Source organism: Ailuropoda melanoleuca, chromosome 4, assembly GCF_002007445.2.
Source record: "Ailuropoda melanoleuca isolate Jingjing chromosome 4, ASM200744v2, whole genome shotgun sequence".
In the NCBI taxonomy this organism is placed as follows: Eukaryota; Metazoa; Chordata; class Mammalia; order Carnivora; family Ursidae; genus Ailuropoda; species Ailuropoda melanoleuca.
In genome coordinates, this window is record NC_048221.1 from 142,387,236 (window position 1) to 142,404,553 (window position 17,318).

General features: G+C 54.0%; 1 protein-coding gene across 6 annotated transcripts in view; it reads right to left on the reverse strand.

Moving 5' to 3' along the window:
- The window catches only part of COLEC11 (collectin subfamily member 11), a 27,888-nt gene extending 18,030 nt beyond the window's left edge, over positions 1–9,858 (reverse strand). The window contains exons 1-3 of one of the 6 annotated variants that reach the window (XM_034659963.1): positions 9,628–9,826; positions 6,802–6,945; positions 532–603 (exon numbers count right to left, since the gene is read on the reverse strand). In XM_034659963.1, coding sequence (XP_034515854.1) covers positions 532–603; positions 6,802–6,919 — 190 coding nt within the window. In that variant the 5' untranslated portion in view covers positions 6,920–6,945; positions 9,628–9,826. Of the gene's footprint in view, positions 1–531; positions 604–6,801; positions 6,946–9,627 lie in introns of all 6 variants that reach the window. The other 5 variants (XM_034659964.1, XM_034659967.1, XM_034659965.1 and 2 more) reach the window with 5 other exon arrangements.
- Between the last annotated feature and the right edge of the window lie 7,460 nt (positions 9,859–17,318).

A 17,318-nucleotide genomic window follows, 5' to 3' on the forward strand; every position in this document is an offset into this window, starting at 1 on the left:
CACACCCCCTTATCTGTTTACACACCTCCATCACCGCTTACACACGCCTTTATCTGTTTACACACCTCCATCACCGCTTACACACCCCCTTCTCTGTTTACACACCTCCATCACTGTGCACACCCCCTTCTCTGTTTACACACCTCCATCACTGCTTGCACACCTCCTTGTCTGCTCACAGACGTCCATAACTTTTGGCACACCTTCAGAGTTTCTTGCACACCCTCGCAACTGCACTTATCTGTGTAATGCTCCCGAATGACCCCCATGTTGCAGATGAGGCCGGTGAGGGGCCAGGCTGGGGCCGAGTTTGCATGCACGTGACCGCCCTGTCATGTGCTGCTCCCAGGACGCGCTCTGTTTCTCGGAGCGCAAGGAGCACTGTGTACCAGGCTCACTACGCGGGTGTCAGACTGCTCTCGAATCCCCGCGCCCTTCATCTCCCTGTGGCTCCTGCAGGTGCCCTCTTGGGCAGATCTCACAGGGGCTGAGAAGGGCCAGACCTCAGCGGGGCCGAGGAGCGGCAGGTACCTTTCTCTCCTGTGGGGCCGACTCTTCCAGGCCGTCCCGGCGCGCCTTTGTCTCCCTTCTCTCCAGCATCCCCTGTGGAAGAAGTCACTGCATTTAGGACCTCCTTCTGAGCACACATTCCAGTGTCCTCCTCTCACCCTGCGTGTGCTGCCAGCCAGGCCCCTCGGCCTTCCTCTCCGCCGCCCCAGCCCCCAGGAGATTTCATCTCTTATCCTGACCATCTCCCACCCCCATGGGCTTTCCCCCCTTCCCACCCTCCATCACAGAGGGCTCTCAGGTTTCCCTGCCTCAATCTGTGTCGGACTCTGCTTCCGGGCCCTCCTCACCCCCTCTAGGGATGTTACATCCCTCTCTCCAACTATCCCTCTGGGCTGGCCTGACCTCTGGTGCACAGCACTCCCTGAGACCCCTCCTGGCAGCATGAGGAGAGCTGGGGTCTCGAGGATCTCCCTTGTCCAGGTGTCCCTCTGTATCCCCTGGTCCCTTCAGCACGAGCTGCCCACACCCACCTGCAGCACTCACTTGGGGCTGGGGAGCCTGTGACCAGGTGGGCACATCCGCCTGATTCGGGGTCCCTGGCCAGGTGTGCCCTGCTTTCAGCCCATGCCCCCCAGCCTTTGTCACGAGTCCTGGTCACTAGCCACCTGCTAGTCTTTGATCTGTCTCTTATCTCATTCAGAACTGAAACAGGGAGATGGGCTGTTCATCTCCTAATATTCCCACTTAGCACGCTGCACATCGACCTGACGGTTTTTCCCCGGAGAGGAGTCCCTCCTGTGACGTCCCTGGTTCTGGTCGATTCTCCCCATGATTCTCCTGACTGCAAACCCCGGGCCCGGTGTCATCTCTGCTATTCAGTCTCCCTCCTTAGTGAAGAGCAAGCCTCTGCCCAGCCCTGTGGGGTCTGCCCGGCCCACTCCCTGTCCTGTCCATGTTCCGGCCCAGTCGGGCGGCCCCGGGGCTCCGTGCAGCTTTGGGGACTGCGCTCCCACTGCTGATGTAGGACAGACGTGCACAGAACGTGGAGGCGCCGCAAGCAGCAGAGGGTGTGGCGGGAGCAAAGGCTGGAGTCCCGATGGGAGACATCAAGGTCCCTCCCTAGGCCTCGTCCTCCCCGACTCTAATCCACACCCAAACCTTCCTCCTAAAACACAGATCCAATTATGCTATGTCCCTTCTTAGAACCACCAACAAGCTGAATGTGGTGACAAATAATGTCCCGTTTGTGAAACTGTCCTCAGTAGGTCTCCATCAGAGCCCAGGGCTTGACGGCCACCTCCCCACCTGACTCTCCAGGTTGCTCCTCCCTATACCCTCACCGGTGTCTCTTCTCCCCAGTGACCAGAACCTTGTTGCACATTACAGGGCTCGTCCGCCTGACCGCTGTTCCGGTCCCCCACGGGAGCACATGGTGCCGACAGGGGTCGGTGTACCTCTCCAGGTGCGCACACCCTGCGCGGCATCTAAGTTACTTCAGTTCCCTGCGACTCTCCTTGGCACTCACGCTTGGTGAGAGGGTTCACCGAGGTCACAGAGCCCCAACAAGATGCCCAGAACTGATCATCTGGCCTGAAGAAGGGACATCCCATTTAAACTAAAGTACACAAAGAGAAAAGCAAAGTGAGTGCCAACAACATCTAGAAGACAGCTGTGTGTCACCGTCACCTGCGTGCCCCGGCCCTGAAGGCTCCATCCAGCCCCCTGTTGAAGGCTGGGCTCACACAGGCCTAGCGCACATACGTGGCCCTTGAATCTCTGGGTACTTTACCTTTCTTAAAAAAGGAAATTATTACAATCGCAATACTTGGAGACATGTTGATAGAACAGCGAGAAACACCAACTAACAGACCGAGCTTGCCACCAACAACCTGCGGACATTTGAGGAGCACCAACAGCTGGGAGAGAGCTCACAGAGGAACGGGACTCTTGGGGCAGTCGGCGTCTGACCCTGAAATGAGATGCTGAGTATCTTCATAAAGGCAAAGAGAGAATAGGATCTAGGAACAAATGTAAAAAGCACTGGGAAGAAACAACTGGAAATCTTGCATGTGAAATTAATTTTTGAAGCAAATCGCTCTACAGAAAGGGCGGGTAGCAAGGTGGCCAATGATACAAGCCACTCCAGGAGACAGTGGTCAGGATGAAGGCTGTTTCCACAGTGCGATGCGAAGAGATAAGGGACTGGAAAGTTTTGTTTGGATTTAAAGTTATCAAGTGGAAAGTGAAGAAAAGCCCCACGAACGCCAAGGTCCTCCTTAAAGGAATTCCAGAAAAGGGGGAACAGACATTTGAAGCCATGACTTCATGCGGATTTAAGAGCTGTGACCTCCGGGCACGAGGGGAGGCGTGGAAGAACACAGTGCAAGTGCCACGGGGAACCATGCGGGACACATGAGGGGAAATAACTTAGATCTGTCACAGGGACATTGCAGAACCTCAGGAATAAAGAGAAGATTCTAGCAGTTACCCAAGAGGAGGAAGAATCTGTAAAGATGACAGGCACCTGACAAGTCAGGCTGACGTAAGAAGTCTCATTAGCAGCACAGGATACAAGATCAAGTAAGATAAAATGAGGCAATAATTTCAACCCGAAAAAGCCGTAATTGAGATTGAGATCAGAAAAGGGCTCTCTGATGAAGCGACTTCTAGCTGAGACCTGCCGTAGCCAGGCGAAGCGCGGGAAAAACGCTGGCAGAGAGGGGACGGCACCTGCACAGGTGCGGTGCCAGAGACCAGGAGTGGCAGGTGCACAGGTGCGGGCGCGGGCGGGAGAGGCCGGCGCTCACAGGTCCCGCATGGGGCTGCAGGAAGCACCGGCAGGCGTGGTCGCGGAGGTAGCGGGGCCCAGCCGCGTGTCGGGGAGAGGGGCAGGTGTAGCGCTGAGGTCGTCACGCCGGGGCCAGCGTGTGTCACCGCCTGGGGGTCAGCACCTGCTCCCACGTGCCAGCTCCCCCACAGCACGCAAACCCCTGGAAGATGGAGCGCATGTCCCACAGCCCGGGGGCTCCCGGCGCACCCGGGAGAGGCCTTGACCACAAAGGTGCTCTGTCAACACTTGTAGGAAATTCACGCCGAGCACGCCAGGCAGCTTTTGTGGAGGAAGATGAGCCCAGAGCCTGCGCCCAGCGTTCCCCCCGCGTGCATCCCCCGCGTGCATCCCATAAGCTCGCCCCACCACGTGGTCATGTCCAGCTTACAGAGGAGGAGCCAGGCCAGGAGAAGTGGGCAGCACGTCGTGACCACCCCTCCCTAGGGCATCCAAGCCTTCGCAGAGAAGGACTGAGACAACCAGACCACCAGTGAACCAACAGTGCGCACCCAGCTTCACGATCCTCGTAGAGAGAAGGCAGTGAGGACGCAGCCCTGGTGACTGCCGCGGGCTCTCTGCCTCCTGCCGCGTCGAGCCTGACACACCTGTGTGTGTAGCAAGGCTCCCGGCGCAGAAAGTCCCTGAGCGGCACCAAGCGCTACCTTGTGCCCCACAAGTCCTCTTCCTAAGGCAGGAAGGACTACTGTTCCATTAAAAACAAGACTTTCTCAGAGCGTGACCTCACATGGGTCTTCTCTCTCTCAAATCATCAGAAAATCCCTCAAACACAGTTCCCAAGATCCTGCACCATGGATGACTGTCTCGGCCAGTACTAGCAGGGGCAGGTGACTGAGCTCCCCTGTGGTCCCTGTCGTGGGGGCGTCCAGAGCCCGGAGGCAGAGGGCCTCCCCAGCGCCTGGGCAGCGTAAGCCCCCAGCTCCGAGGACCGGGTGCACTGCGTCCTAGAAGACACCACGTGGGTGTTGCAGCAGGAGCTGCCTCCGGTCCCTTGCACCCACCCTGGGAATGGGCTGCAAGGGAGACATCAGTGCCAGGATGCTCCTGGTCCCACTCTTTCCTAGTGACCTTGGCCTCCTCCTCGGAGCCCAGCCCTAGATGTGCTTCTCAAGAACAAAGCTGCTTTCAAGAGCTGGTCCTTGTTGGCAAGGGCCCGAAGGGTCTGTCGGCTGCTGGTCTCAGGGGACATTCAGAGCTGTGGCCTCTCTGGTGAGAACCCCGGGACAATATTGCTATAAACCTCCCCCAAAACTCACACACACCCCACACTGTCTGCCCAGGGAGCCCCATGTCCTCTCCCCACATCCTGTCCTTTATCAGTTATTGATTTGGGACCAATGAACCATACGAAGTTCTACGTGACGAGTTATTTCTCTGCTGGGAGAGGCTAACATTTCAAGCATCCAGCTCATGCTCCATCATGGACAACCTGCTCTCTCCTCCCTCAAAGAAGCAAAGAACACGTGGCTAGTATTTACCTCTAGCTTGCCTCCCTGCCAATCACATGAAGATCTGTGGCACAAAGCCTTTGCCTCGATGGCACTGGGGGAAATTCTCGACCCCACAAGGAAGACACACACCAGGTACTTGGACGTCTTTGCAGCCAGTTGAGGAAGGGCCGCGGGGCACCTGCTTCTACAGCGGACGTTACCCACGGCGGGAGAGGAAGCAGGCCCCAGCAGCTAAGTCATGTCTCAGAGGAGCCAAGTCCCCAGAGGTGTGTGTTAGTCAGGTCCCCTTGTTCCTGGAACAGAATGAGACCTCCCCCAGTCCTCGCCCCCATCCCCCAACAGAGAATGGGAATGATGTGAGGTGACATCCCTTCACAAGGTTTTTGTGAACTCAACGGTCACCTTGAACATATGGAACTTGTCAGTTATAGCTCCGTGAGGCTGGAGATGAACACGAGACACCCAGATTGTAAGGACTTCAGTAAGTGTGATAGGAAGTTTCTCGGGGTGTCTGGGGGCTCAGTCCATTATGGGTCCGACTCTTGATTTTGGCTCAGGTCACAATCTCAGCATCGGGAAATGGAGCTCTGCCTCGGGCTCTGAGCTCAGTGTGGAGTCTGCTTGCGATTCCCCCTCTCCCCCGCCCCTCCCTTGCCACACACACTGTCTCTCTGTCAAATAAATAAATAAGTCTTTAAAAAAGAGAGAGAGAAGTTTCTCTACTGGAATTGTCCCTTTGGTGTGGACGGACTGTGGCCATCAAGACAACGGGGCAGTGCTGTTTCATCAGAGTGTCTGGAACGCATGCTCCAAGGCCCCAAAACATCCCACAGGGCTTCCACACGACCTGGGAACGTGTCTCGTTCACCTGCTAGAGGACAGGCCTTGGGAAGCAAGGTCCGAATTGGCGTCATTGTCCTCCAGGGAACCCACCCCCGTCCTGCTCACTGAGGCCACCTGTCCAGTCCACCCTCGGCTGGAGCCTGCCCTCACCAGCCCCGTCTGTCCTCACAAGGGTCTGGTCTCCGGAGACACCCGGCGCTGTCTTGGTGGCGGGCATTCTCATCACGGGTCGATAGCCCCTAAATGTGACTCTATTTCCTCCAACATCTCCGTAAGGAGCTGGCAGCATCCCCACCAAAGACCCACTTGGCAGAGACCAGGCTTCGGGTCCACATAGACTGAGTGGGAAGGGAGGAACACAAGGGAATTTGGGGAGTGAGTCTGGGGCCGGCCCCTCCGCACCCTGGCCTCGTGCTCCTGGAGCAGGAGGCCCGCGCTCGCCCGTGCCACGTGCAGCATGTGCCCTGTCCCTGTTTTGAAGTTATTTTATAACGTTTGAGCAAGAGGCCCACACGTTGGTCTTGCACTGGGTCCCTTGAATTGTGGAGCTGAGCCCACTTGGGAAGTACAAGGTTTTGGAATCTCTTGCCTGTGCAATGGAGAAACCAGGGACTTTTCTAAACAAAGATGCCAGTCCGAGGGCCGATACTTTCCCGGGGGCTGCTGCCCCTCATATCGGCTCCACCTGAAGGAAATCATAGGCAAGCCAGCAAGAGAAAAGCTTTTGGGGCTTGTCTGTTCGGTTTTTAAACAGGAAATTAAGAGCTCTCAGGAACCAGTGAAGGAGCACGGCCTTCATAGCTGTGTGACCCAATCTGGCAAATTGCTAAATGTCCCTGAGCCTTGAATGTCCTTATCTGCCAGATGGACCGGATGAGGTCATCTCATTGTGAAAGTCATTTGAGGTAACGTGTGTGGCGCCTGGAACAAATGGTAGTGGCCTTTATGGGGTCCCTGTGGGCTGAGGTGCAGATAAGTGGCTAGCTTCAGAATTTCAGAATCCCTTGGCCAAAGAAAGTGTAGACATTAGGTAGTCCATCCTTAATTTGGCAGATGGGGAAACTGAGGCGCACCTCGTCAGACCCTGAGCCAGCAGCAGCACCAGCCCTCGGGTCTCAGCCACGCTCAGGAGGCCGCGGTCAAGGTTACCTTTGAGGCCTGGGACGAGAATGTGCAGGGAGCAGGCATCTTCCGCCATCTGCTGAGGATGTCCCACCGGAAGCAGCCACAGGAAGGCCAGGCCGATCAGAGCCAGACCCCTCTTCATCACGAGCGCTTGCGGGACACGGGCTCCTGCACCGAGGAAGGGGCACAGCGAGGGGAACTGTGAAAGCATGCAGGCTGGGAACAGGCTCAGATAGCTGGCCAGGGGACCCTCCCAGCCTTCAGGTCTCTCCCTTGTGGGCCCACCGTCGCCTCCCTTGCCCGGCCACACTGGGACCCCCACCCTGAGGGCTGCCGCCAGATTCGCGTCTCTGCTTCTCTGTGGCTGATGCTTCGTACACGCAAAGGCACGCGTGTGGTCCTGTGGGAACTCCGACACATCGCCCAGAACAGGTGGTGCAGCCAGCCAGCTCCCCAGGACGGGCCGGACCCCCGCGGGCCCCGGGCCCTGGACCCCTCCCTACCCCTTGGAGCTGGGCTCTTGGGCTGTGAATGTGTGTCTCCTGCGGCTTCTAGCATCACTACACCAGTGTACTGCTAACAACATATCGTCCGGTTTGCTGGCCCGGGGCTCTCCCAAGCCTTGGGTCTGCGCACCCTGAGCTCGCCTGCTCCACTCCACACCGTGCTGCGGGGCTCCCCCAGGTCACTACGTGCAGCCATAGCTCCTCGATTAGCTCACTGTGTCACTGAGGCAGCACCCCTCACCAGCAGGTGTGGGGCGGGGACAGAGGCTGGAAGGCACAGGAGGACACAGCTGGTGCTGTGAGCAGGGCCCGGCAGGAGCTTTGCAGGCACCCGACTGAGCGAACAGGATGCCTGAGGGAATGAATGAATGAACAGACCGTCCACGGCAATACCTAGAGGTTAAGGCTTTCTCCTGCTACTGGTTTTGCTCGTTCCTCGGGGGCTCTTGATGCCTCAGGTCCACACAGGACTCCCGGGGCCAGCGCCTGGACGCACGGCCGGTGCAGGACGGCCTCGCAGTGGGTTCCGGGCCCTGTCCTCAGGGTCCTGGAATCCCGAAGAGTTTCCCTACAGAGGAGCAGCCAGGCCTGTTTGCTACAGTGTGTTCTTCACCATAACGAGCTTAATGCTGCTTTAGAAGCAAACGTGGCTTCTTTCCAGGGTGTAGCTCTTAACAGTAATGATAATACAATGTATGTCAATTATATCTCAATTTAAAAACAAGTCATGATAAGCATTCAATCCACCTACATTTGAGCTGAAGCCTACGGATACGGGCTTGGTGTTTGTGGAGGCAGATGGGGTTTAGATTTTTTTTAAATGTCTCAGGTGTGAAAAGCTGACATGGGAGCTTCCTCTCCAGCTAGAAACGGTTGTGTCAGGAGACAGCCAAGCTGCTCAGCGCGACTCCCAGCTCCCAAACACGGCTTCAAGGGAGGGCAGCCGCCACCTCCCAGGAAAGGAGGTGCAGGGCCAGGGGACAGCCCTGCACAAGCCACACAAGCCGAGCCCGAACCCCTTCCTGTGGGCCGCGGCCCTCGCCCGCTCACGCATCTGCCTCTCCACGGAGGAGAGCAGGGCAGCCCTGGGGGGAGCCCCTGCCCCGGGAGTTCCAACTCTTCCCTGTCCTCGTGGGAGAGGAATTCCGTTTGTAAACGAAGAGGCCAGCGCCCTCTGTAAGAACCACATCCTGATCCAGCCAGAGACCAGGAGGTTCCCACCGTCCCTTCAGTGCATGAAGCCAGGGTTTCTGAGGGGAAATCAACTTGGAATTCTTCGTAGAAGTTCATGGTAAGAATGAAATTCTCTCTCTCTCAAATAAATAATATCTTTTTTAAAAAAAGACTGAAATAGAAAATGAAAAAAAATGTGGCGTAATTTGCCAAACTCACAATGCTCCATTTTCATTAAAGATCTGCGGCATTTATAGCCACAGAAACACATCCAGAAGCACCAGGGACCTCCGCAGACACCGCGCTCCCAGCCCCCGCCCAACAGCTTGCTTCCCGAGGTGACAAGGGGTCTCCCCAGGGCCCACCCAACGGGCACACACAAAGGAGGAAGAGGCCTTTCTCCTAGCTTTCCGCAAACCATCTGTCTGTCTGTCGTCTCACCGGCACCAGGTTTCTCAAACTTGTAGATGAGCTGTTATCGCCGGTGAGAGCTGGGCTTGGCTCTGTGGCAAGGAAAGCGCTTCCCATCAGATCTAAGTCCCGTTGCACAGGCGGCGGCTTTCCCACTTTCCTAAGGACTGGAAGGACTCTTGTGACAGCCAGCTGGCAAGGCAGGGAGGGCCCTGTCACACCATGTCTTTTGCAGTTTGGGAGACCAGAGACCCCCACTGCAGTCCTGCCTTTGCCCCATTACTGAGCCCAGGACAGAGCCACGGGGGAGTACAGATTATTGCTGTGGTCCACGTGGCCCCACCTGCAGGTGGCGGATATTCCCCGGGAACACGCGGTTGGTGCTATGGCCACCTTTCACACGGGGACTGGGGATTCGGGAAAACACGGCTCCACCTCTTGGCCATGCACAGAGCTGAGACGGTGTCACTCGTCACTCGGTGGTCTTGTGGCCTGGCTGGTGGCTCTGACTCCTCCTCGTAAGCCAGCCCCACCAGGTTTCCCCCGTGAACTCCTAAACTAATCAGACCGTGGAATTCTATCCATTTGACAGACTCCGTCCTTCGTGAGGACCGAAGAACAGATTCCCATCCCCCCCTCCACCTGAGTCCTCGCTCTGGCCGCGTCTGGAACCTCACCTTCCTAGCTCAGCGTCTTCCCATCGACCAGCAAACCCGCGCCCTGCTCCCCAAGGCTGCCAGTCACCAGGCAGAGTCCCTACCTGCAGCACACGCCAGGCAAAGGGGGCGTCCTGACCGTCGGGGACCCGCGAGGACACTGCGCCGGGGAGCCTCATGGCTGCTATTTACAGCGGCCGCCGAGCCCCGCAGGCCAGGCGAGCACAGCCCGGGCTGTCAGGCTGCCCAGCGAATCAGGCCGGCATTGCAGCCTTATCTGCAGAGCTTCCTGTTTGAAATACATCAGCTGTCCTGCGGGAGGCCGAGGAGAGTGTGGGAACGCTGGAGCAGCCCCGGGGTCAGGCCGCAGACCTGCCGGAGAGGCCCTTCCAGCTCTTCCCCCCAAGCACCCCAGCCCGACTCCTCTGTGTCTGTTCTGTTCTCTTTCTCTTCTCCTTCTGAAAAAGCAAGCAAGGGGATGGTGGGTGTTGAGGAAAGCATGAAGAGCGGTCATCATCACCGGGTGTCACATCAGACAGAAATAAATGTGGCTGACACGTTTCCTTCCATGCTTCCAGGCGTTCCCTGCTTGTCTACTTACTGCCTGTCGAGACCTAACCCACGGCCAGACCCAAACTCACTGACATTTCACGCAAAGGCAAAACACGTCTCTGTGCTGGGTGGATCCAGCTCCTGGCTCTTACCTGATGAGGGGAGGGGTGCTTTCTTATCTTTAAGAAAAAGATACACACAAGGGCGCCTGGGTGGCACAGCGGTTAAGCGTCTGCCTTCAGCTCAGGGCGTGATCCCGGCATTCTGGGATCGAACCCCACATCAGGCTCCTCCACTGGGAGCCTGCTTCTTCCTCTCCCACTCCCCCTGCTTGTGTTCCCTCTCTCGCGGGCTGTCTCTATCTCTGTCAAATAAATAAATAAAATCTTTAAAAAAAAGAAAAAGATACACACATACAATTATGATCACCAAAGGTTACATGGAAGGTGCATTTTTATTTAGACTAAAAGAAGTGACAACAGATTGCAAATTTTGTAAAAACTGTCAAATTCAGGGTCGCCTGGGTGGCTCAGTCAGTTAAACGTCTGCCCTTGGCTCAAATCATGATCCCGGGGTCCTGGGATAGAGTCCTAGGTCAGGCTCCTTGCTCAGTGGGGAGCCTGCTTCTCCCCTGCCTGCCACTCCCCCTGCTTGTGCTCTCACTCTCTGACAAATAAATAAATAAAATCCTTAAAAAAAACTGTCAAATTCTACATACATCATAAAATCCATGAAAAAGAATGGATTCTTTATTAAAACCACCTAATAACATAAATAAATCTAAAAGCCCGAACCCAGTGGGCCACTTCCTGGGAATCACACAACCTACCACAATGGACCCAACATGAAATAGAGGACTTAGCAGTCCCCCGACAATTAAGGGGATTGAATTTGTAGCTTAAAAACTCCCCCAAAGGAAGCTCCAGGTCAGATGACTTCACAGGAGAATTCTACCAAACTTTTGGAGAAAAATTAACACCAACTTCCCACAGCTCTTCCAGGAAAAGAAGAGGGGGGAGCATTTACCGGTTCATTCTGTGAAGTTGGTGTTACCTGATGCCGAAACCAGAGACACTACAAAAAAAAGAAAAGAAAACCATAGACCGATAACCCTTATGAATATAGATGCAAAAATCTTTAACAAAATGTTAGCAAATAGAATTCAGCAATATGTAAAAAAGATGTGTACATTATGACCCAGTGGAGTATCTCAGGGATGCAAAGCTGGGTCAATATTCAAAAGTCAACCAATGTAATCAACCACCCTCGGTCAGCACAAAGAAAAATCGTGGGATCATATCAGTAGGCACAAAAAAAGCATTTGACAAAATTCCACACCCCTTCATGATAAAAACCCTCTGAAAAATAGGGATGGGGGGTCCTCCTCAGCGTGATAAAAGCATGTGTGTCAAAAACCCTACAGTAACATCATACTCAGGAAGGACTGCACATCTCCCTCCCTCCTAACACGGCCAGGACACCCACTCAGACCAGTTACCCACCGCGGTGCTGGAGTCCCAGCTGGTGCAGAAGACATGGCAAGGGGACAAAAGACACGTGGGTCTGAAAAGAAACACAGAACAGCCCCTCCTTGCAGACGACATGACTGTTCGCTTGGAGAATCCCCAGGAGTCTATAGAAACTCCTAGAACCTAGAGGGGAACTCGGCGAGGCTCAGAGCACGTGAACCTAGGGAAACCAAGCCTCCTTCTACAAGGTGGCAAGGAACACGCAGACTCTGAAAATTAAAAATCGCTTACAATCGCTCAACGAATGAAACGCCTCGGGGTAAATCTAACAAAACATGTCTGGATCTAAGCACTGAAACACAAGGTGCCGATGAGGAAAATCACAGCAGCTCTAAGAAACCGAGTCACGCTCCCGGACTGGGGGGCTCAGTGCCCGGGAAGACGCCGACTCCCCCCAGAATGAGCTGCAAGCTTAACACCACTCCTGTTAAAATCCCAGCAAGACATTTTGTAGCCAGAGACAGGATTATTCTCAAATTTAGATGAAAAGACAAAGGAGGCCGAGTACCTGAAACAATTCTGAGATGCGGAATAGGGTAGGAGGATCAGTCTGCCGTGGGACGGACCCACACAACATATCNAGAAACCCACACAAACATATCCAACTGATTTAGGTTCGTTTTATTGTGATAAAATACACATAACATACAATTTGCCATCGTAGTCACGTTTTAGCGTAGAGTCCAGTGTACTAACTGCATTCGTAATGCCGCGTGGCCCTACCACCCATTTCCATGACTCTCCATCTCACGACACTGAACCCGCCCCGTACCGCTGGGCCCCCGNCACACAACATATCCAACATATCCAACTGATTTAGGTTCGTTTTATTGTGATAAAATACACATAACATACAATTTGCTATCGTAGTCACGTTTTAGCGTAGAGTCCAGTGTACTAACTGCATTCGTAATGCCATGTGGCCCTACCACCCATTTCCATGACTCTCCATCTCACGACACTGAACCCGCCCCGTACCGCTGGGCCCCCGTTGCACCCGCCGCAGCCCCTGGCCACTACTCTTCGGGTCCCTACGATCTTGACTATTCTAAGCGTCTGGTGTCATTGGAATCCAACAGTGTTCAACCCCAGTGACTGGCTTCTTTCACAGAGCATCATGTCCTCAAGGTTCATCTGTGTCGTAGCAGGTGTCGGAACAACTCAACCCACCTAAATCCAAAGGCGTACGACCCCAGCTCGACCTCACCCTGGCCCCACTCCCTGCTCAGGGACACGTGGCAATGCTCTGGAGACACTGTCACACCGTGGGGCTGGGGGCGCGAAGTACCGGCTTCTGGGGACAGGGAGCTGCTGAACGCCGCACGGTGTACTGGACGGTCCCCACCCCAAAGAATAACCAGGCCCCAAATGGCAAGAGTGCTCACGTGGGAACCCCATAGCCGGATCCCAAAGATGGCTCTGGCTCCTCCAATGCCTCCCAACCCGAGGCCGGAGACAGCCATTGTAACCCATCGGGCCGCGTCGTGGGGTGCATCCCCTCGGCCCACGCTGAACGCCAGCTGGGGTGGAGGCCCAGCAACCGGGTGCTGGCGAGGACCGCTCAGTCAGCCAGGAACTTAGTCCTCACGACCAGCCCGCCCAGCCAGCCACCTGTACCCCGGCCAGAGCTCGAGCGGCAGGGCCGAGAATGACTGCGCAAGCCCACACAGCGGGGGCACGTGCCGGATCGGGGTCCTCCCTGTCCCCCAGAGCTGTGCTTTCCAGGCCGCGTGGAGCCAGCAGCCGCGAGCCTCTCCCACCTCCTCCGGTCTCACCGGGGGCACTTCCCTTTTGGTTTGTGTCCCGAACTCTTCAGGGTTTTTTTTTAAAAGTGCCCAAACCCAAGAATTACTCTCGGTTACAGAGTAGCTGATAATACTATACTAACTGACCTCTGTCAAGTACATTGTCAGTTAGAACCATCTTTCAATTAGAAATCACGTGTTCGCCTGCCTTGCAAATAAGCACCAAAAAGTCACGAGAAACCAGGTCCTTCTCCCTTCAGACCTTCTCTGGCTTCCTTCTCTCCTTCTTTCCCTCCTTCCCTCGGTTTTTTCTTGAAAGCACAGAAGTCGTGTGGTGGGGCGCAGGCTTTCCTCCTGAACTCTGACCTCTCAAGCAGCCTGGCTGTTCGCAGTGGGTCAGGATGAGAATCTGGCCCAGCTCCCAGTGACTATTTACATTTCTCAGAGATAACGGAGAAATCTGCACACAAGAGCCAGATCAAGCCCATTTGTCTCCGGATGGGAATTTTCCCTGGAGGTCCCCCAGCCAGGCCTCCGTAGCCCTGGGTAGCCTGGATTCTTTGTCCTTGAGGATGTTAACCTGGGCCACCCCTCCCTCCTCCTGCCTGACAGCTCCGCTCCTCCAGAGTTCCCTGACATGGCAGAGCAGCATTCGGCCTCCCATCCTCTCATACACCGCTCCCTCATGGACACGGTCCCCGGACGGTCAGGGAGCACGGGCACCACCGCCGTGCACGTCAGAGCCAGAGCCCACGGCGCCCACCGGGAGATCCAGCTCTGGCTTCGCAGCATAGCTCGCCAGCGAGACCGAGGTGAGTGACGACATCATGCCATCCGAGGTCACTGCAGCACCTAAGATCACAGGGTCTCAAATGTGAGTGTGCACCAGAACCATCCAGAAGACCTCTGAAAGCACAGACCGCTGGGCCCCCCGTCCCCCGACTTTCTGAGTCAGCAGGCCTGTGTGGGGACCGGAGCACTTCCACTTCTAACCAGTTTGCAAGCGATGGCCATGCTGGGGCTGCTGGTCCAGGGACCACTCTCTGTGAACCACTGCCTCCGTCTCAGGGCGATACGAGGCCTGGAGTTAACAGAGTCGGTGGCCCACCACAACACCCGACACGTGGGGACACTCTGAACCACGTGGAGCTGTCGTGCACCTTCTCACTCCCCACCTCCCCTCCTTGGTTGCCCCCCAAGACCACACTTGCTCCAGCACGGGAACCGGAAGCCTGTGGTTTTATTGTACACAGATGTTTATAAATATCAAGTGTAGTATTAGAGATCTAAATACGCATCTCAGTGCCTCAAAAAAGCTCAGAATGTTCTACTATTCAGGAGCTTTGCAACTTCATGTGCCTTTATCCGTCAGGGAGAAAAGACTGGACCTGACACACAGCTAGGAGGAGGAGGATTTAAACACAATCACTTTCTATAATTAATGATACACACCCATTCTTGCAGGTCTAAGATCCAGCCCTTTGGGAATCCAAACCGCTGGCCCTTGAACAGCGTGGGTTTGAGCTGGGAGGGTCTGCCATATACGTGGACTTTCTTTTTGATGAACACAGTGACTCTGTAAACATATTTCCTCATGACTTTTTTAGAGATTTTATGATTTTTTTTAAAGATTTTATTTATTTATTCGACAGAGACAGAGACAGCCAGCGAGAGAGGAAACACAAGCAGGGGGAGTGGGAGAGGAAGAAGCAGGCTCATAGCGGAGGAGCCTGATGTGGGGCTCGATCCCAGAACGCTGGCATCACGCCCTGAGCCGAAGGCAGATGCCTAACCGCTGTGCCACCCAGGCGGCCCCTAGTGATTTTATTTTTAAGCAGTCTCTATACTCCCCATGGGGCTCAAACTTAAAACCTCGAGATCAAAAATCACATGCTCCACTGACTGAGCCAGCCAAAACGTGCTACCCGTGATACGGAGGCTTCCAGTCAGCAGTGGAGAATAGTTGTTGAGTTTGGGAGGGAGTCGATATTCGACAACGTAGGGGTCCATGCCCCCGGCCGCTGTGTTGTTCAAGTCAGCTGTGTATTTTTCTCTTTCCTACACCAAGTTGACTAAGGAGAACTGCGGTGACAATGTTTAGCACACTAGTCCCCGAACCACTTCGTTGTGCAACGCACCGAGCAGAAGTTCTGAGCGCGTCATCTCCAGGACGTGTGGTTATTAACGTATTTAGAATGTACAACAGTACTGAGAGAGCACACATAAGCTTATAAAAACAGAAGTTTTAAATGGACACAAATAAATACCAATTTTAGTGAAAGCCATGTGATTAATTTTTTAAAACTTTAATGTCTTGTGATTTAGCAACTTAAAAAACTGGTTCAAAGGACCGAAGACATGAACAGACACTTCTCCAGACATACAAATGGCTGACACACGAAAAAATGTTCAACATCACCTGTCATCAGGGAAATACAAAGCAAAACCATAATGAGATACGTCACACCAGTTAGAATGGCAAAAATTAACAAGACAGGAAATAACCAACAAATGTTGGCAAGGATCCAGAGGAAGGGAAACCCTTACACTGTTGGTGGGAATGCAAACTGTGCACCCACTGGAAAAGAGTGTGGAGGGTCCTCAAGACGTTAAGAGCTTCCTAAGACCCAGCGATTGCACTACTAGGTATCTACCCCAAAGATACAGATGTAGGGAGAAGGGCACCTGCACCCCAACGTTCACAGCAGCAATGTCCACAAAAGCCACGGTGGAAGGAGCCTGGATGTCCTTCAACAGACAATGGATAAAGAAGATGTGGTCCATATATACAATGGAATATTACTCAGCCATCAGAAAAGGATGAATATCATTTGCATCAACATGGACGGAACCGGAGGGGATTATGCTAAGTGAAGTAAGTCAAGCAGAGAAAGACAATTATCATACGGTTTCACTCGTATGTGGAACATAAGGAATAGTGTGGAGGACCACAGGGGAAGGGAGGGGAAACTGGGAAGAAATCAGAAAGGGAGACAAACCATGAGAGACTCCAGGAAACAAACTGACGGTTACAGAAGGGGGTTACAGATGGGCTAACTGGGTGATGGGTATTAAGGACACGTGTTGTGGTGAGCACTGTTATGCTCAACTAACAAATCATTAAACACTACGTCAAAAATCGAGGATGTACTATATGCTAATTGAACATAATAAAAAAATAAAAATTAAAAAACCTGGTTCTTTGTTTATCTTGATATTGGATTTTAGTAATTATCACTGCTGAAGGAGATTCCGAAGTAATAACGCGTCTAGAACTTGCTTTAAAAATCTCCAGCAAAGAAAGGGGGTGGGAGCAGATTCAACAGGATTGATAACCACCACCGGCTGGAGCTGGGTGATGGGAACACAGCTCATCAGACGTGTGTTAGACTTGTGTGTGTGGATAAAAGGCTTCTCAGAAGACTCTTTAGGAAAGACGCAAATGCAAGCCTATCATCGGCTATGCTTGCACTCAGCAGTGGTGCGGCTACGCGCCGACTAAAATGCCTCATCCTACGTACACCTCACTGGTCTCGTCCGTCCGTGTAAGACCGACGGTGAATGCGCAAACTTCATCTGAAGCGGGGGAAGAGGGGCTGCGGCTCAGGCAGTCTCAGTGCCCGCGCGACCAGGCGCTCCGCGGGTCTGTTTCACAGCAATGTAAGCACACGTACGGCCACTGAATCGTACACTTAAAAAAGGATAAAACGGCAAATTCTGTATGTGTGTCTTTCACCACAATAAAAAATTCAGTGAGAACACTACTGCTTTATCAGATTTTGCTTAGAGAACTTTTTTTTAAGATTTTATTTATTTGACAGATAGAGACAGCCAGCAAGAGAGGGAACACAAGGAGGGGGAGTGGGAGAGAAAGAAGCAGGCTCATAGCAGAGGAGCCTGATATGGGGCTCGATCCCAGAACCCCGGGATCACGCCCTGAGCCGAAGGCAGACGCCCAACCGCTGTGCC